The sequence below is a fragment of the Mus caroli genome, unplaced genomic scaffold (assembly GCF_978045245.1).
Source record: "Mus caroli unplaced genomic scaffold, Mus_caroli_1 scaffold_8, whole genome shotgun sequence".
NCBI classification, from domain to species: domain Eukaryota; kingdom Metazoa; phylum Chordata; class Mammalia; order Rodentia; family Muridae; genus Mus; species Mus caroli.
The window spans coordinates 14,675,411-14,693,364 of record NW_028227263.1 but is presented as its reverse complement, the minus strand read 5'-3'; the positions used below and the strand labels follow the sequence as shown (position 1 = coordinate 14,693,364).

Here is a 17,954-nt window from a genome sequence, read left to right as displayed (position 1 = left end):
AAAGATACCATGGGGTAAGCAGCAAGGCCAGCTCTTTACTTGAGAACCACTAGCCCAGCCCCTGTTGGCTGGTCCATCTGATGGTTTTGTTTTTTAATGTCCTTGTGCTAGGGATAGAACACGAGGTCTCGCCCATGCTAGATAAGACTACCACTGAGCTCCACCTAGTCTCTGTCATGGTTCTTAAACTCCTCTGACATTGCTCTGTTCTGTTACACCAGTGGCGCTCCCTCTGTGCATAGACCATTCCTTCCCTCATTGGTCAGCTTTGTGCTCTGAACATCTGCATTGTCCCGCAGACACAATTCCTGTGCAGCAAAGCAGGAGGAAGCACGCACTTGTGTGAGGTGAGCCCAGAGTGAGTTTATCTCCTGTGGTCGGGCTTCACTCCGTCACCTGCATCTTCACTCAGCTGAGACACGTGCTGCAGCTCAGATCTTGTGGGACCTTTCATGGGGATGGAACTCGGTTGTTTTCACCCGGTGAGCTGCCTTACTGGCTCTCTCTGTGCTTCTGAGGAGTCATGGTGCTAGCAGGCACCTTGTCTGTGTGTGGTGTCTGGAGTGGTGGCGGCTGCCTTCTGACTTAGCGAGCGAGCACGTGGAAGTTGACGGAGAAGAGAGGAAGATGCGCTTGGATCTTAATGCTGCCCTTCAGCTTTTGAAGCCTGGCCACAGTGGACCAGCCCACTCCTAGTTCACCTCAGAGAGTGCTTCTCCCTTTTCTCAGTCCTGGTACAACCCTGGCCTTAGACACATGGCTGTGACTGGTTTGGATTTGGCTTCCTGTTCCCTGCACGTGAGACACACACAGAGCCTTACAGTATAATTCTGGGCTGGTATCATAGACAGTTCTGTGCCCAGTTGCCTGCAGCAGCAAGGGGATGGGCTCCTTTCCTCTTCCCTCTTGAGCCCCGCTGGTTCATCCATGCTCTGCCCACCAGACAGGAAGCCTGGGGAGCTGGACTGGGTATGTTGCTCCTTGAAGTCCTATGCCAGGCACTGGGAAGACAATTTGTTGAGACTGTCCCCCTCTCAGGTCCTGGGGGTGAAGCTTCTGGGCCTGCTTGGCCTGGTGGTGATAATTTAAACAACCAGGAAGACCTTTTTAGAACCATTCTATGGACCAAGCCCTCAACCTACTTCATAATTAGCAACAGCTGTGGCTGGTGTTTAGTAATTTATGAGGACACTGGAAGCCTGGAGTCTATGTCCAGGGTCACTGACACTGTCCCTTGGGCTCATTCTCTACCTACTCAGGTGACGCTGTGCTTATAACTTGGGAATTATGGGTTTTTTTCTTCTTAAATTGTGATGTGTGGCATGCAGGTGCCTATGCATATGTGTGCAAGTGTGTATATGAACAACTTTTTGGTGCCTCTTCTTATCTTTTACCTTGTGGTGGCTTGAATGAAAATGGCCCCCCCCTGTGGAGAGGGTCACTATTGGAAATGTGGCGTAGGTGTGGCCTTGTTGGAAGGAGTGTGTCACAGAGGGTGGCTTCTGAGATTTCAGAAACTCAAGCCAGGCCCAGGGTCACTCTCTTCCTGCTGTCTGCTGATCCAGATGTAGAACTCTTAGCCAACTTTCCAGTACCATGTCTGCCTACCTACCACCATGCTTCCTACCATGATGATAATGGACTAAACCAGCCCCAAATAGGTTTGTTTTTTTTTGTTGTTGTTGTTTTTTTTTTTTTTTTTTTTTTTTTACATATGCATATATAAGAGTTGCCCGGGTCGTGGTGTCTTTTCACAGCAATAGAAACAATAGCAATAGACACACCTTGTTGAAGGTCTCTCTTGTTTCTGCCACTGACTTGCATGCAATTATCCAGGCTAACTGGTCTTTAAGCCGATGCTGTATCTCCTGTTTCTGTCTCCCATCTTAAAGTAGGAGATAGGTGGCACTGTGTGTGGCTTTTTTCTTTCTTTCTTTTTTTTTTAAGTTAGGTTTCTAAGAGTAGAACTCAGATCATCTGGCTGCCTGGAGGAGCCATCTTCCCGGCACTAGGAATTCTTCTCTTTCTCTAGTCTCTCTCATGACTTTGATGATGCTACTTAGCATGAGGCAGTGCCCTGAAGATATGGTGGTTATTCATCTTCCTCTTCTGCTGGCCTCTCAGGCTGCTGTTTCTCTTCAGCCTGGTGAGAACTCCCTGTGAGAGAGTGACTGTATCTCCTGCATCCTAAAGAGCTGCTGGCCCTCCTGATAGAGGCCGAGGGCTCCTTCTGGGCTTTATGATATGGAACCTCAGAGCCATTTTTCCTGACTTCATCTCATGACTTTATTATGCTTACAAATTGTCTTTTCGGGTCTCCTCAGCTTTGAGGCCAGCAGGAGCGGTGGGTGGGTCCCTTCCTTCTCCTCAGCCTTTGCAACTGTCAGGACCGATGTTTGTCCTGTTTACTTCTTAGGGGAGCTTTGAATTGATGGATGGGGGGATGTGGGACGGGGCTGTTGGGAAAAGAGTTGGTTTCTTGGATGGACTATGGTTGGCATTGCTTCAAAGGGAGCCCCAGACAGAGCGTCTGCAGCCAGGAGCCTGGAGACGGCTTTGATGTGGGCTCACGGGAAGCAGCCTGCGGACACAGAGCAGGGACCCTGAAGTGTGGCAGGGTGCCCGCAAGGTCAAGGCTGCAGCGTGGCTGTGCCTTCCAGCCTTGTACGTATATTTCATCTCCTCTGTCCCCCAAGAGTGTGGCTGTCTAGACAGGGATAGAATTAAAAGCTCAATTACTGAGCAGGAATTTGGCCAGTGAAAGCTTAGCTACTGAGCAGACAGGCCTGGGTGAGGATTATGGCAGAGAATGAGCCCCATTTTGGATCTAAGTAAGGCTAGCAAGCCTGAGGCTCACAGCCAGCCAGCACCTGCAGGGAGCAAGGGCCAGAAGGGCCCCTCAAGGCAGCTTGACCTCATGGAGTTGTAAATCTGGCTTGGCCGCCACCTCCGCACCACCTCACTCTCCCATACAGGGATTTCTGCCTATAATTGGAGTCCGGCAATTAGAATTCCTGCCTTATGGGGATGGAGGCCTGCGGCTGGGAACTGGTTCTCCAGCTTAACCAGGCTTCTTATGGCTGAGAGAAGCTCTTCCATCTTGAGCCTCAGTTTCTATATCTGTAAAATGGTGTGTGTGTGTGGGGGGGGGGGGGGGATGTTATGTCCCCAAATCATCAGATTGCCCTGAAAGCACTTTGTCATCTGGCAGTGAAGGTTTTGTTCCTTTCATATAAATGGAGAATTTCGACTGTGATATCCCTCTCCTGACCCAGCTACTATGTGTCTGCCTGCTTAGTTTTCATGTGCACAGTCACCTTTCATGATTTATAACATATATTTAAGGAGACATGCTCATTGGGACTGCCCACCTGGGCGGGTGTGACAGAGTGATCACATGGCATCCTTGTGGATTCTTATCATTGGTTGTCCCCCTTGTCCAAGCCCAATATGGGCACCTTGGTGACAGTGGATGAGACCATTGTTCTTGAGCCTGGCATGTCCTCTCAGTGTTCTATAGCATAGAAGCCTCTATCTCCTGCCATTGTAGAGGTCTCTGCCATCTGTCCATATAGCTTTCTCCCAAACATTTGTCTCCCTTCTAGCATCTGCTGGGCCTGAGCTTAGACTTGGGACAGAAGCACTGGACAGGGTGTCGTTAGGTCCCTGCTGTCTAAGGGCCGTATGAGTTAAACCTGCATCTTTGGATCTCCTCCTAGGGGGCAGAGGCTGTGGCTGGAGGGTGTTACAGCCTGATGCTGATAAAGATTCTCACATCGGATCACCTCAGACCTGATTTAATCCCCACTGTGTCGCTGGCCCCACTGTTCCATGTCTAAGCTTGACTCTTATCTGTGTAGTTCTGTCTCCTGGATGTCCAGACTGCTCTGCTGCAGACTGTAGCCACCTCTCTTGCCTGTCCTTCACAGTTATCCCCGGAGCTTCAAAGACAGGACTTCCAGCCAGCCCCAGGCCCCAAAGGAATGGTACTGTCCTGGTGGGCCTCCCCCAGTGTGGACAGCACTCACTAGCAGCCAGACTCTGCCCCACCCTGCCGTGATTGCTGAGGTCATTCTTGGCAGAGCTTGCTGGCAGGGATTGTTGGCATCCACCCAGGACAAACATGTCGTGCTGAGTTTGCTGCGTGCCATTGGATGTTGAGTGGGTCTGCGTAGGGAATGCCATAGACTCCGGCCTCAGGTGACCTTAAAGTGGAAGGGTCATAGCCAGTGAGGAACTGTGTCTGGCAAGGTGACATACCCCTGGCTTGTCACAGCACAGTTGCTGGAATCCTTCATTGGATTTTCAGTCATTTGAATACTAGTCAATAGCTGACCCACTGGCCAAGCAGGCTGTTTCCTGAGAGGCGTTCAGGCTCCTAATTCATTGTTATCCTAAATCGTCATCCTAACAGACCAGTGAGATTAGTGGACTGTCTTAATCCCACGGATCAGATGAGGGGCCCATGCTTGACATGCAGAATTCCAGTTTGGCAGCCCCATCTGAGATGGATGGGGCTCTGTGGGGTGTGTGGTATCTGAGAGTCAAGAGATGTGGCTTCTCAGGCTCCTAGCTGGTGAGAGCTTGCACTCTGTCTTCCTATATGAGTTTTCTTAGGCAGTATTGGTCTTACTGGCCGTGGTGTGTGTGTGTGTGTGTGTGTGTTCTAAATATGTGTCATGGTGCCATGGAGTTGATGAGTACAGTTAAATCTCTGGTTTATCTCAAGTCACCCGGGGCCTGGAGTCTCTCTTGTCTGCTAGACAGTTGTCTGAGCTCATCAGCACTCCAGTTCTCTTTGTAGAGGGGATGACAAACGCTCTTGTCTGGGTTACCCATCTCACCATCCCACCATCCCACCTCCACCCACACTGGATTTTCTTTTTCTTCTTTTTTTTTTTTTGTAACTTTTTTTTTTTTTCAAGGTGAATGAGTTTCCCTTAGGCAGCCAGCACTAGCCTTTTTTGGACTCTATGATCAAAGCATAGAAAATTCAAGATTTCTAGGCTATATGGGAGGAAGAAAGCAGGCCCTGGGTCCTGTTAGTGGGAGAAGGCAGCCCACAGCCCTGTTCCCCAGCCCTTCAACCTCCATGGTCCTATCTTGTTCTGAGGAGTTATTTAGGGCTCCTGACTCTGCCCAGTATCTAGAGGGCACAGGAGATGGGATGTCCTCAGCTGAATCCTCAGCCTGCATAGTCTGGGAGCAGGTGTAGTGATAGGGACTTTCCCAGTGTGCACAAGAGAGGCAGTCCACCATTTGGGTCCTGGGTGCTGCCAGCCCCTCTGCTTGTCCCTGTGTCTCACCACCACCAGGGTGCACAAGAAAGGCAGTGTGAGTGTCTGCCTCAGGGCTCCCCACATCCCAGGCCTCAGGAAGGCTATGTGTGTGGTAACTCACAAAACCTAGGTTGTCTCTCCATGTTCTCTGTCCAGATGCACAGATGTAGAAACAGTCTATCACCTTCTCCCATTTTCCTTGGTACAATCATCTTCTGTTCCTTTGACTCGCTAATGACCTGTGGTGTGTGGATTATGGTAGGGGCTTGTCCCTCAGGAGAGGAGTTCCCCCCCCCCCCCTCAGCTCCTAGGGACCAGGACTGTCCTTTGTATTTGTATTATTCAGCTTGCTAAGCCACAGCTCCGTTTGTGCTTACAGGGAAAGCTGCCAGTCCTGCTGCTCGGCCGCTCCTCAGAGCTGAGACCTGGAGAATTTGTGGTTGCCATTGGAAGCCCCTTTTCTCTTCAGAACACAGTCACCACTGGGATCGTCAGCACCACCCAGCGAGGTGGCAAAGAGCTGGGACTTCGGAACTCCGATATGGACTACATTCAGACAGACGCTATCATCAATGTGAGCCCTCTGCCCCCTCTACCTGCTGGGCTGGGGACAAGTTTCCAGCAGAGGAAGCTGGGCTTCTTCTTATTCCCAAACCTTCTTGTAGTCTGCATGATTTCCCAGAACATCTATGATGTTCTGATGTTAGGTGTTTGGAGGAATGTCCCACTTGGAGCTGTACAGAGTTGAACTATGGGGTTCTGAAGTGAGTGGGTAGCCAGTCTCATCCGAGGAGGAGGTAAAAGTGGGCTCAGCTACTCACAGTGGTCTCAGAACTAAATCATCTCACTGTGGTGCATCCCAAGCTTTGTGAAAATGGTCCAGATCCATTTTCTCAGTTAAATATTAGGTGATCAGAGACAAAGCCTGGGGAAGGCCTCTGCCGGCTGCTTCTACAGTGCTTTGAAATCTGGGCAGAGACATTGATTGGGCGGTGGTGTGATGCAGAGCCAACCTTTCCCTTTCTGTTCCGTTTCAGTATGGAAATTCCGGAGGCCCGTTAGTAAACCTGGTAAGGCTTTCCAGTATCTGTGCTGGGTTTGTTTCGTCTGTGGGTGTGTCTTCGCTTTCTCTTTGGATGTGAGCTTGTCAGAACAAGCAGTCAGCTTTATAGTCAGCTATGTGAATGCCCTGTTTCTTTGCGTCGTACCCCACCAGCCCTTTCTGGAAACAGTAAGGTCAGAGGACTCGCTTGTGTTTCAAGCCACAGGTGGATGCCATGGAGTTCAAGCCCAGTCTAGGCAGAAAGGGGACTGAAAGTCCCCACAGTACTGCCAGCTGCAGAAAGGTACCTTCAGCCTTGAGGGTGGCCGAGCGGAGATGAGCTGGCCTGGCTCGGATCCATGCCAGAACTCTCCCTGAATGCCTGTGGGTATGACGGGGAACCACCTGTTTGCTCACAGATGTCTCACTTAACCTAGACTTCAGCACTTCAGTATAAGGTTGAAGGCTTCAGGTCACAGAATGCCAGAGCTTGGGGGTTGTTTGAGAGAGTATCAAGTTGAGGCCACCCAATGGTAATGTCCTGCTGGGTCCCTTGGTGTCAGGAACGGACATGTACAAAGCACACCAGGAACAATGTATACTGAAAGTTCTGAGAGTCCTTTTGTCAGCACAGCATCAGGTCACCAGAAACTTCTTAGGGAAGAGACACAGCTTTACTTGTCCCTGCCATACACTGGGGAAGCTGTTGGGAGTGAGGCCTGTGGCTCAAGACAGCATCTAGAGTCATTGGAAACAGGAGAGGAAGGAAGGATGGATATTTAGTTACCTTAGCAACTCAGAGATTCCTTCCCATGAAAAGAGAAAATATTGTGGATTTTGAAATCATCCATCTATGCAATAAGGCAACCATTAGCTTCTACCTGGAGCTTCTTGTTCCTTCCAAAGCTGAATATGGGTGGCACTACCCAAGTGCCCTAATGTCTCTCCTCGTTATTTCTAGCCCTTCTCCTTCCAGCCCTTCTGATTCTCAGACACAGCTCAAATACTTCCCTCGCCCATGTGTCTGTGTATATGAGCGTTTGCATGTTTGTGGCCCCAAGTGTGTGTGTGTTCATTGGAGGGGGAGGGTGTTGCTGTGCACATGTGTGTATTTGTGCCTGTGGAGGCCCGGGCTTGATGGAGGACCATCTTCATTCGCCTTTCCCCTTAGTCAGTGAGGCAGGGTCTCTCAGTTGAACCCAGAGCTAGGTGCTACTACAGCTGGTTGCTCCAGCCAGCTTTCTCTTGGGGATCTTGCCTCTGAGGCTGGAATTACCGCCAGGTCACCGCACACACACACACACACACGCACACGCACACAGACACACACACACAGACACAGACACACACACAGACACACACACACACACACAGACACAGCACACACTTGCCTCGGGGGGATCCCAACCCCCAGTGCTTTTATTTGCACGGCAGACACTTTAACCACGTTGCCATCTTCCCGGCCCACGCTTCTTTTTTTATTACTATTTTAATTGTACACATTTGTGGGTAGAGCATGGGATGACCAGTCAAGATAGCATCTTCCTCTCAGCCTTTGTTTTTGAAACTCGGCTTCAAACTGTAGCTCAGGCTCACCAGGATCTCACGGTGATCCTATCTCAGCTACTCCAGAATGCTGGACTTGCAGGTGCCCTAACGCCTCTCCCCACACCTGGCAACACATTTCCAAGTCTCCCGTCCTATAGATTTTTCTGCCCCCTTCCAGCCTGTGCCTGCCTCTGACCCTCCTGGAGTTAGTGAGCTGTGTCCCTTGCTTTTTCAGGATGGCGAGGTGATTGGGATTAACACCTTGAAGGTGACGGCGGGCATCTCCTTCGCAATTCCATCCGATAAGATAAAAAAGTTCTTGACAGAGTCCCACGATCGACAGGCCAAAGGTAACTAGAGCCGGGCATTCCGGGGACCTTGGCAGGTTTACACCAGAGGCCTAGCTGCCCTTAAGGCATTGGGAGAAGGGAAGGTGACAGTTGTGAAGATCAGGCCTCTCAAGCTGAGAATAAATATGTTTCCAGGGTGGCGGTGGCGGTGGTGGTGGTGATTGGACAAAGGGATCCTCATTCCGGACACCCATAGAACACACACAGGGTCAGGCCACAGGTTTTGACTATTTATTAAAGTGAGAGACATTCCTCACTGTAGATCTGGAACCCAGGCCAGGACTGAACTACAGTTTTTGGGTGCCTTTCCCCCTTCCCCCCTCCCTCGCCGTGGCTCATGCTATAAGGTGGAGCTTTAGAGCTCTGGCTCCTGTCTCCCTGCACTCCGGAGGGCTGTTCTGACTTACTTCCCCCCCCCCCTTTCTTGGTCCCTTTGTTGTCACATCAGGGAAAGCTGTCACCAAGAAGAAGTATATTGGGATCCGAATGATGTCGCTCACATCTAGGTGGGTAAACAGGACACATAACTATGTAAAGACAAATGTCTGATCTGTATATATATATATATATATATATATATATATATATATATACACTTGGGCTCCACAAGGCTTTGTGGGCATTCTTGAAGAGAAACTATTTCTTTCCTTCAGTCATCACACTGGGGAAGGGGAGGTGTGTGGCCTTGGGCCTCTTTGTGTTGGCAGGTCTGACCCCACCCCCACAAGACTCCGCTCTCCTCCCTGAAGGCAGGCCTGAGCATCAGAAGGCTCACTAGCAGGCACACTTTTGTGCCTGCCTCCACTTATTCTGTTGAAACTCACATTCCAGGAGTGCCTCAGTGCCCGCCCCAGTGCCCGCCCCAGCCTGGAGCACCGGACTCTCCTGCACACTGGTGTGAGGGTGTGGCTGCAAGAAAGAAGGGTGGGCCCTGCCTTAGGGTACTGATGATTGATGGACTTGTTTTCCTGAGTGCAGAAGTTGCTGCTTGGGATTGCCAGGCTCATGACACATGGAAGAGGTTCGGGGTGGATGGGGGTGGGGGTGAGGGTACCTTCATGAAGTACAGGAAACAGAATTGACTAGCAAGTCTGAATGTCTGAGTCATTTGAGAGCAGGATGTGTTGATAGCGCTGTTTTATTCAATTGTCAAAATATTAAGACATTCCACACAGGTTATGAACAATGGTGCTTTTCTTAGTGTTGCCAAGGATGGGATGGCATGCTGAGACGGAAGTCACACCGCTTGTCTTTGGAAGCTAGGCTATGGAGTCACCTTCCTGGGTCGTTCCCTTAAGCTCTTGTGCATCTCAGCTTACTAGGTGCTCAGCACCGTCCCCTTCAGGATGAGGTTAGAAGTGTAGGCGTGCCCACTGTATAGCCAGGTACAGCTCAGCTTTGGCGGTGACAACCAACCACAGCAGCAGTCCTGTGCTGTTGCCTAAAGTAGTTCCTTACTATTATTTGGAGTACTGTTGATGCTGGTAGGCAGGCCATTTTAAAGCAGAGTCAGGGGCTAGGGAGCTGGCTCAGTGGGAAAAGTGCTTACCGTGCTAGTATGAGGATCTAAGTTCAAATCCCCAGGACCCGTGTAAAGCCAGGCAAAGAAGTCTATAGTCCCAGTGCTTTCTCTGTGGAGACGGGAGGTAAACAGAGGAGATTCCCTGTCACAGGCCAGCTAGCCTAGTGTATGCAGCAGCAAATGAGACCCTGTCTCAAACAAGGTGCAAGGCAGGGACTGAGGTGGTCCTCAGACCTCCATATAAATGTTGTGCTGTGCCAAAGCCTCTATATGTGTCATGGTCAAGTAGGATCAGAAGACTTCAAGCTGAGAATAAGAAGGGAATTTGGTGAGAGCTGAGTGCTGGCCTGAGAAGGTTGTGAGAAGTTAATATTAACACAAGCACCTTTTCTCCCAAGCAGCAAAGCCAAAGAGCTGAAGGACCGTCACCGAGACTTCCCTGATGTGCTCTCTGGAGCATATATCATTGAAGTCATTCCTGACACCCCAGCAGAAGCGTGAGTGTGGAGCTCTCCCTCTTTTTCCTGATATCTGCGTGGTTTGTGGGTCAGGGGGCAGTGTCCTCCTTGTGCTGGCTCAGATGACCATGTGGGCCCTCACTTCCTATCAGCCAGGGCTCCTGACTGCCTTGGGCTCAGGGCTTGTCCACAGAAATATGCTTCTTCCCTTGGGTCGTCTCAGGGGTCATCCATATAGGAGGAACACTCACTAATGGGCTCGCTGGGAATCCTTAGGGAGCCTGACTGTAGAGAGAGCTTGATAGTGCAGATTGTCCCTTCACAGAGCCTTCTGTAGCTGTATTTGTGACTAGCGAAGTCGTAGATGCCAACACCTATAGGGAAACCACCGACCCCAATGACATCAAAACAGTAGAAGCAGCTGAGTTGGAACTTCGGCTTGTTTCCTGGACCCCCTGACATCTAGAGAGAAATATGTGCTAAAGAGCTGCACGTGACGCCCTACGGTCAGACCTGGCCTGATGCCTCTTTGTGAGCTGAGAAAAATCAGTTCTTGTATTATTTTTATGGTTGGGGAAAAACATCCAAATGACACTATTTTGTGATACTGTAAATTCTCTGAAGTTCAAATATGCACACATGTTTTATTAGACCACAGCTGTGTCCCCTGACAAGATGACATCTTGTCTGGAGTAATTTTTATGCTGCTGCAGCAGAATTGAATAGCTAAGACACGGAGACCAAATACTCTGTGAAGCTTAAGCTGTTTCCCATCTGGCCCTTTGTGGAAAAAGTCTGTAGACTTGTATTAGAACAAGGAGGACCTTGGTAGCATAGTGATCCTGTCACATATGAACTAAGGTTCCAGCCACAGCACAGAGGAGTCGTCTCTGAATAGAGGCATCCAACATTCCTGGAGGAATCGCTTTCTAAATTACAGTTCCATTCATGAGGAAATTGGCTGTGGTCATAGGATCTGGGTTTCCTTGTCCCCTCTGAGGACAGTTGATCATAGTTCACACAGATTTCATAGGCATTTCTACAAGGGACATTATTGATTTGGTCTTAAAAAAATAATCTTGACAGGAAATGCCATCTTCTCTGCTTGAAGTCATTTCCGTCTGAGGTTTTACCACCATTTCCTATAGCCCCCATTTGTTCTGGACTTTGCTGTGCCTTTCTCCATGACTTCGAGGAATGGAAAGGGTTAACGGTGTGTTTCCCTTTGCGTTTCAGCGGAGGGCTCAAGGAAAATGACGTCATCATCAGCATCAACGGACAGTCTGTGGTCACTGCCAACGACGTCAGCGATGTCATCAAAAAGGAGAACACCCTGAACATGGTTGTCCGCAGGGGCAATGAAGACATTGTGATTACCGTGATTCCTGAAGAAATCGACCCGTAGGCAGAGGCAGGAGCCAGACTTCATGTTTCCCTCAAAGACTCCAGGGGATGGCGCATGAGAACTGAGCTGGTGGCGCAGGACACCGGGGACCTTTGTCCAACATTTTGCTTGTTCAGGGAACACCCCTGCCGACAGAATCCTTCTTGATAGTTTGCGGGCAAAACAAATGTAATGTTGCAGGTGCACGGGCAGAAGCCCTGCCTTCCGTATGCTATGTATGCAGCGTGCTTTTCCTTACAAGCTTGGGCTGTTCCTGCTTACACAGTCAACATTTGTCCCTTCCCTTAGCCTAAGTTGTCCGACTAATGCAGTTGGCAGATGCGTAGGCAAGAGGAAGGTCCTCGCAGCCATGGTCTTGGGCGTGTTTACACTTTTCCTCCGAGTCGGCACTCAGAGGAAATTGATGCCCCGAGACCACAGGTGGGTGACCCTGGCTTCTGAGATGGCCAAAAATGCCTCTTAGGAACCCTGGAACCCGGAGTACGGTGACTTTGAGTTTCAGCTATTAAAATACTTCTTCATACGTAGATTTTGGCGTGCGTCTTTTATCAGCTGGCTGTCGTCATTTTGAAATGGCTTTAAGTTGGTGAACTCCTTATTCAGCTACATTGTTCTCAGCCCTATGACTTATTTCAAAATCTCCCTCTGGGCTTTGCCTGTGTTATACAACCCTGTTTGGCCGCCCTGGGTCACTGAATGGACAGTTCTGCTTTTCTCTGGAGCTCATCAAAGTAAGGAGAGTGTGTGTAGACCTCATACATCATGCAATCCTTCAGCAGTGATTTCCTGGACCTCTGCTCTGAGCCAAAAGGCCTTGCATCTGTCCTGCTGTGGGCCAAGCATGGGGGACAGCCAGAGCAGGAGGGATGCAAGCTATCTGCTCTCTGGGCTCCTAGTAGTCAATCAGGTCTCCTGAAAGACAGCCAGTTTAGACTAGGACACAGGAATATCCTGATCTAAGTCCACATAATGCACAGGGTTGCTGCAAACTCACTTATCCTGGGTCTAAAATAAGAGCAAGCCCTCCATCCTTCAGACTTTGGACCTAGCTCCTTCAGCCTGCCTTCCCACAAGTATAGTCTGCACAGCTGCGGGTTTCTTTCTCCCTGGGAAAACTTTACAAGACCCCAGACAGCTACACTTAAGCAAATCATTGTGTGACTTTAACTTGAGGTACACCTATCTAGATGTAGGACCCCATGAGAAGTATGGTGATGTGTGTGGGAGGTGGTGTCAAAGATTGGATAAGGAACATCAACAACATGGTCCTGGCACTGGAAAGAGGAGTTTAATTACTCTATCTGGAGAGGCTGTGGAAGGCCAGATAGCAGGGTCTTTGATGACGTTAGCCAAAGTGTCCATCAGTGCTAGTGCAGAGTATCTCTAATCCTTGTGTTCCAGTCCAGCCTCTGCTCTCCGTTTCAGTAATGCAGGCAAGCTAGGAAGGATCCAAACAGTCTTATGTTCTTAGCGTGTGTTCTATGTTCTGTCTCTTAATGGAGAAGAGCTTTCAGATTCACTCTTAGATGTGTTGGGGAAGGTGTTGTCTAGGGGGTAGAGGAAGTGTTGGTGGTGGGTGGAAGTCCTCATTGCCCTAACCTAAGTGTAAAGTCCGTGCCACTCACACTGAGAAACTGGGAGATGGTAAATCATGAAAGGAAACCGACATGTCTGGGAACACAGCAGATTACAATGAGAACAGTGGGTGGGAAATCCCCACGCCATGGGTAAGGATGTCTATACCAGACACAGCACAGGCATTGTACGCACACCTCCTTCAGCCCCTCAGTGACCAGAGATAGGAGCTGCTGCATCCCAGTTTTATAGGTATGGAAGTGATAGTCAGCAAGAAGTAGCTTGCCCAAGGCCACCCTGCTGGTCACTGGTGAACGTTGGGTATGGTTTGGTGGGCATGTGCAGAAGCAGGGCAGACTGGGGACAGAGACAGCTCAGGTCTCTGGCACAGGGTTTAGGGAACACAGATGAACACTCTTGGGCAGCTAGGCCCTCAGGAACACTGTCCCAGGACCCAGAGGTTTCTCTCTGACTTGGTTTTTGCTGCCTTCCCAGGTCGCCTCTCTGTTCCTTCAGGGATGAGTCCACACTGCAGTCGCTGTTGTTACCGTTCTTCTATCAGGCTGGTATTTCTCTAGTATTCTGACACAAAACCTGCTGTTTCTGGCCCTCTACACAGCAGACCCTCTTTTCCACCATCTCTGCCTTAGAGAGTGGACCAGTGCTCAGGTGGCCCCGCCCCTTGTTAGAGCCCACAACCCAGGCCTTGTGCATCCTGACCTCTGGTGGTCAGGATGTCTCTTGAAGTCACAGTTCCATGGCTGTAGCAGTGTGAGATTTTCTTTAAGCCCCCCTAAAGCCTGCCTGCAACGGCAGATGGATGGAGTATCAAGAAAGGACACAGCATACTGTTCCTGGTAGCTGTAAGAAAGCATGCAGATGCTTAAAGTGTGAATGCCCTCTTCATAGAGGACAGGGGGGTGGGGTGGGGCTGCAGGCACTTTTAGAGGGGTAGTAAATGACTTAGAAAAACTAACTGGCTCAAAGTGTAGACAGTGGCTGGGACAAAGTTCCTCTCTTCTTTGGGACCAGTTAGGCTAGGTGATGCTGCATGGTAAGTTCAGGATATGTGAGCAAGACCTCCTAGGCTGCCTCTGATGAAGCGAGGAGCAGTTGAAAGTGCTGATGGGTGTGGGAGGACTCTAATTTTCTGGTCTAGTCTTTTCATGGTTAATCTTCCCAGTTTTGCTATTGTGCTCCTTGGCAGAGTTCCCTTCAATATTCCTACTCAAATTAAGGAACTTTCATTGAGAAGAAACCTTGGGGAGAGAAACAAGTTTAAAGGTCCTAAGAGATGGGGGGAAGCTGTGGGTGAAGGAAGGTCACCCAGACCTGAGTTATGGTGTTTGCAGTTTACTTTGAGACATCTTTTCTGAGCCCATGCAGGACTAGGTCTGTCAGCCTTTCTCAAGGCAGAGGCACAGGCCTTGTGCAGGCAGACAAAATCTGTTTCAATGGATGAGCTTGTCTGCAGAGCAGCTCTTGGTCCAAAAGGAGTAGTTTACTCTGTACCAAATATGGGTGACCATAGCCTGGGAGCTTGGATTTGGGTTGCCCCAAATGGCATGCTCCATTATGGGCATGCTTATCTGAGCTCTTAATGGTCACAGAACAAAAGAGGCCATAAATCAGTGCTGTTGCAATTACATAGGCGAGGATATCGGGTAGATGGCTCACAGCAAAGTGGCTCTCTGATGTTGGCCTCGGATACTATTGATGATACTCTTTTTGTTTGTTTGTTTTGTTTTTCTTTTTTTTTTAAGTATTTATTTATTTATTATATGTAAGTACACTGCAAGACAGGTTTTCTCCATGTACCTCTGGCTGTCCCGGAACTCAATCTGTAGACCATACTGGCCTTGAACTCACAGACATCCACCTGCCTCTGCCGCCCGAGTTCTGGGATTAAAGGCTTGTGCCACCTCTACCTAACTTGATGACATTTTAAAAGTTTGTGCCTGGTAGGCTAAAGAATTTGAGGTCAGATACAGAAGTGGGTGATTAACGGTTATTAGTGGGACTGAAGACAGTCCAAGGTAATCTTAGCAGCCAGTCACACCCACGGTCAAGAGCAGAGGAATGCATGAAAGCTAGTGCTCAGTTCACTTTCTCCACGCACACAATCCAGGAACCAAGCCCAGGGAATGGTGCCACCCACTGTGGGCTGGGTCCTTCTCTGTCAACTAACACCGTCAGGGTCATCCCACACAGACATGCCCACAGGCTAGCTGACAATTTCTTATTTAGACATTTTCCCCTGGGGATTCCAGACTGTGTCAAGTTAATAATGACAGTAACATGGACAACTACTGGGGGTCTGACTAGGGAGTGGATGGTGTAGGAGGTGGGGTGCATGTGTGCTAATCTGTCATTTCGTCTCAGTGTGTGCAGAGTGAACACAGACATATGCCAAGTAGGCATTTATTGTGAGGGAAATGAAGGCCCAAAGAGTTGGAGAGAGGCAGGGTCAGATTTAACTCCACACCCACCCCTGCCTCCTCACTAGCTCTGTAATTATTACCTAGTTCCATAAGACCAGACTATTAATGGCCAATTAAGGCTTAAACACTGCCAATTTGTGAATGATCACGTGACTTGAGAGTTCTAACACCATGTTGCCTCCTCTTACTTTATGTTGGCCTTTCACAAGCATTGTGTGTGCACAACAGCTTTCCCACATCCCTGGAAGAGTTGCATGTGTTACCCTATGGTATACATGGATCTGGCTTCTCCTAGGTGTCTCATTTAGCCTTACAGCTAGCTCCAGGTGGATACACCGCTTTCCCCAACTTCCAGCCTAGCAGAAGCATGAAAGGCACTCAAATGCCAAGTGAGAGACATGCCAGTGCTTAGAATCAAATCATGTCTGTCTGTTGCAATCACACATTGGAGGGGCCCGGCCTTTCTAGGCTATCCAGCCTGGCCTTCGGAGAGCTAAGCTGGGAGGTGTGCTCACTGCATCCAGTGTCTGGGGCCCAGATGGGCTGGACTCACGGACCCTCTGGTGCTCCCATCAAGATGTAGGTGGCACAGAGCCAGGGGCGGGGCCTTCCTGAACCACTCAGTCGCTTTATTTAGAGCTTTGCAAAGCTGTTGCCTCAGTGTGGGGCCCCAGCCAAGAGCCATCGAAGATCAAATGCAGCAAATGCTAACATGTGCGTTTTTCATTGAGTTTAACTTAAAAAGGGCTTGGCTTCCTATTTACCAGGTCAGGTAAGCTGGGTGTGCATGCTAAGGAATTTACCAGTGGCTCTGTCTCCTCTTCTTCACCTACCATCACTGCCATCTCCACCAGTCCCAGTCATGGAGACATTGTGCTGGCGGTAGTACAGCCTCCTGATATCAAGAGACAGGCAGCATTAAAATTTGACAAATGAGGACATTGAGGCTCCAAGTGGTTCAGTGACCAGCCTGAAATCCCTCAGAGAGAGGAAAGGTAGCTGACATATTGGAAGCCAAGACACCAAGTTCTAGAACCTTCTCCCTTAACCCTATGATCTCCTCTTTCCAACTCCCAGTGACATTGATAACTGAAGTCCTACTTTCTACAATGGCATCTGAGTAGCATTAAAGAAAAGCTGGCCTGACCCAGGCTTAGGGTGTGTGTGTGTGACTGAGTTCATGAGACTGATAAATCCTTGTGTCTCACAGGCCCTGACGGCTGTGCAAGAACCATGCATGCTGTGGGGAGTCAGAGGGAGCAGGTGGGTACACGGAGGGAGTGGGCAAGAGTAACCTTTTCTTGGGCAGCCTCTCAGGCTCTATGAGCTTGCAGTAGTCTGTCTATCTTGCAATATCTACTACAATCTCTTTCAACAACTCACTGGACCAGGATGTGATGTCCGAAGGCAACCCCAGGTCAAAGCTCGAACTCCGCAAGCTTAGACCCCTGCCTGCCTGATGCAGAGTTCAGGGAAGGTGTTCTGGGGTTGTCAGGAAGAGGAAACCAAGAAAGACTGTGTGCACAGTTCCATCTTCCCCCACGGTTCCCACAACCCATTCTCCTCATTCCCCAACCATGTCCTGCCCTGCTAATCCTTGCTTTTCTCTCAATCAGTCGCTCTTGGGTCTAAGAACTGAAACTGAGAAAGATGATGTTGTAGTTAGTTTTAAATGTTTCCGATCCTTTGAGAAGGGACTCTCAATGGAAAGGTTGCCCAATCAGATTGGCTTGTGGGCGTGTCTGTGGGGGATTGTCTTAGTGATTGATGTGGGCAAATAGCCCTGACGTTTCTAACAAGGCCAGCTAAGTGGAGCCTGGGAATGAGCCAGCAGGCGGCGCTCCTTCATGGCTTCTGCTTCAAGTTCCTGTCTAAGTCCCTGCCCTGGCTTCTCTCAGTGAAGGACTGCAGCCCGGGAGTGTCAGCTACACAATCTCCTTCCTCACCGGGTTGCTCTTGTTCACAGTGTTTTATGACAAAAGAAAGTGGATCAAAGTGAACAGAGGTTTCAAGACAGTCGTCTCTGAATCAGGGAGCGGGGTTGGGAGTTGGGGGAGGTTGGCCAGGTCATTTCCCACTTTCGGGAAAGGCACGCTGGTACTACTGTGCTGCATAGATGGAGTCAACACTTCCACTGATTTCCCGTGACACTGCAGCCAATGTATTGGTGTTTTTTGAGAGAAGAAGAACAGAAGTTCAGAGAAGCGCCTACCCATGCTCAAGGATCTACAGCTACAAGGGCCAGAGGGTAGAAGCCAGCTTGTATAACCCTCAAGACTTAAAAGCTGGCTTCCAGTCCAGTGGCCAAGTTTGCATCAGGTACTCAAGGCATGG

At 49.6% G+C, this 17,954-nt stretch overlaps 1 protein-coding gene across 1 annotated transcript in view; it reads left to right on the top strand.

The window, feature by feature from the left end:
• Htra1 (HtrA serine peptidase 1) overlaps nucleotides 1–12,120 on the top strand; it is a 49,943-nt gene extending 37,823 nt beyond the window's left edge. Inside the window, exons 4-9 of the mRNA XM_021167440.3 lie at nucleotides 5,659–5,853; nucleotides 6,317–6,349; nucleotides 8,105–8,219; nucleotides 8,668–8,725; nucleotides 10,143–10,238; nucleotides 11,436–12,120. Coding sequence (XP_021023099.3) covers nucleotides 5,659–5,853; nucleotides 6,317–6,349; nucleotides 8,105–8,219; nucleotides 8,668–8,725; nucleotides 10,143–10,238; nucleotides 11,436–11,604 — 666 coding nt within the window. The 3' untranslated portion in view covers nucleotides 11,605–12,120. The remainder of the gene's footprint in view (nucleotides 1–5,658; nucleotides 5,854–6,316; nucleotides 6,350–8,104; nucleotides 8,220–8,667; nucleotides 8,726–10,142; nucleotides 10,239–11,435) is intronic.
• The last annotated feature ends 5,834 nt before the right edge of the window (nucleotides 12,121–17,954 follow it).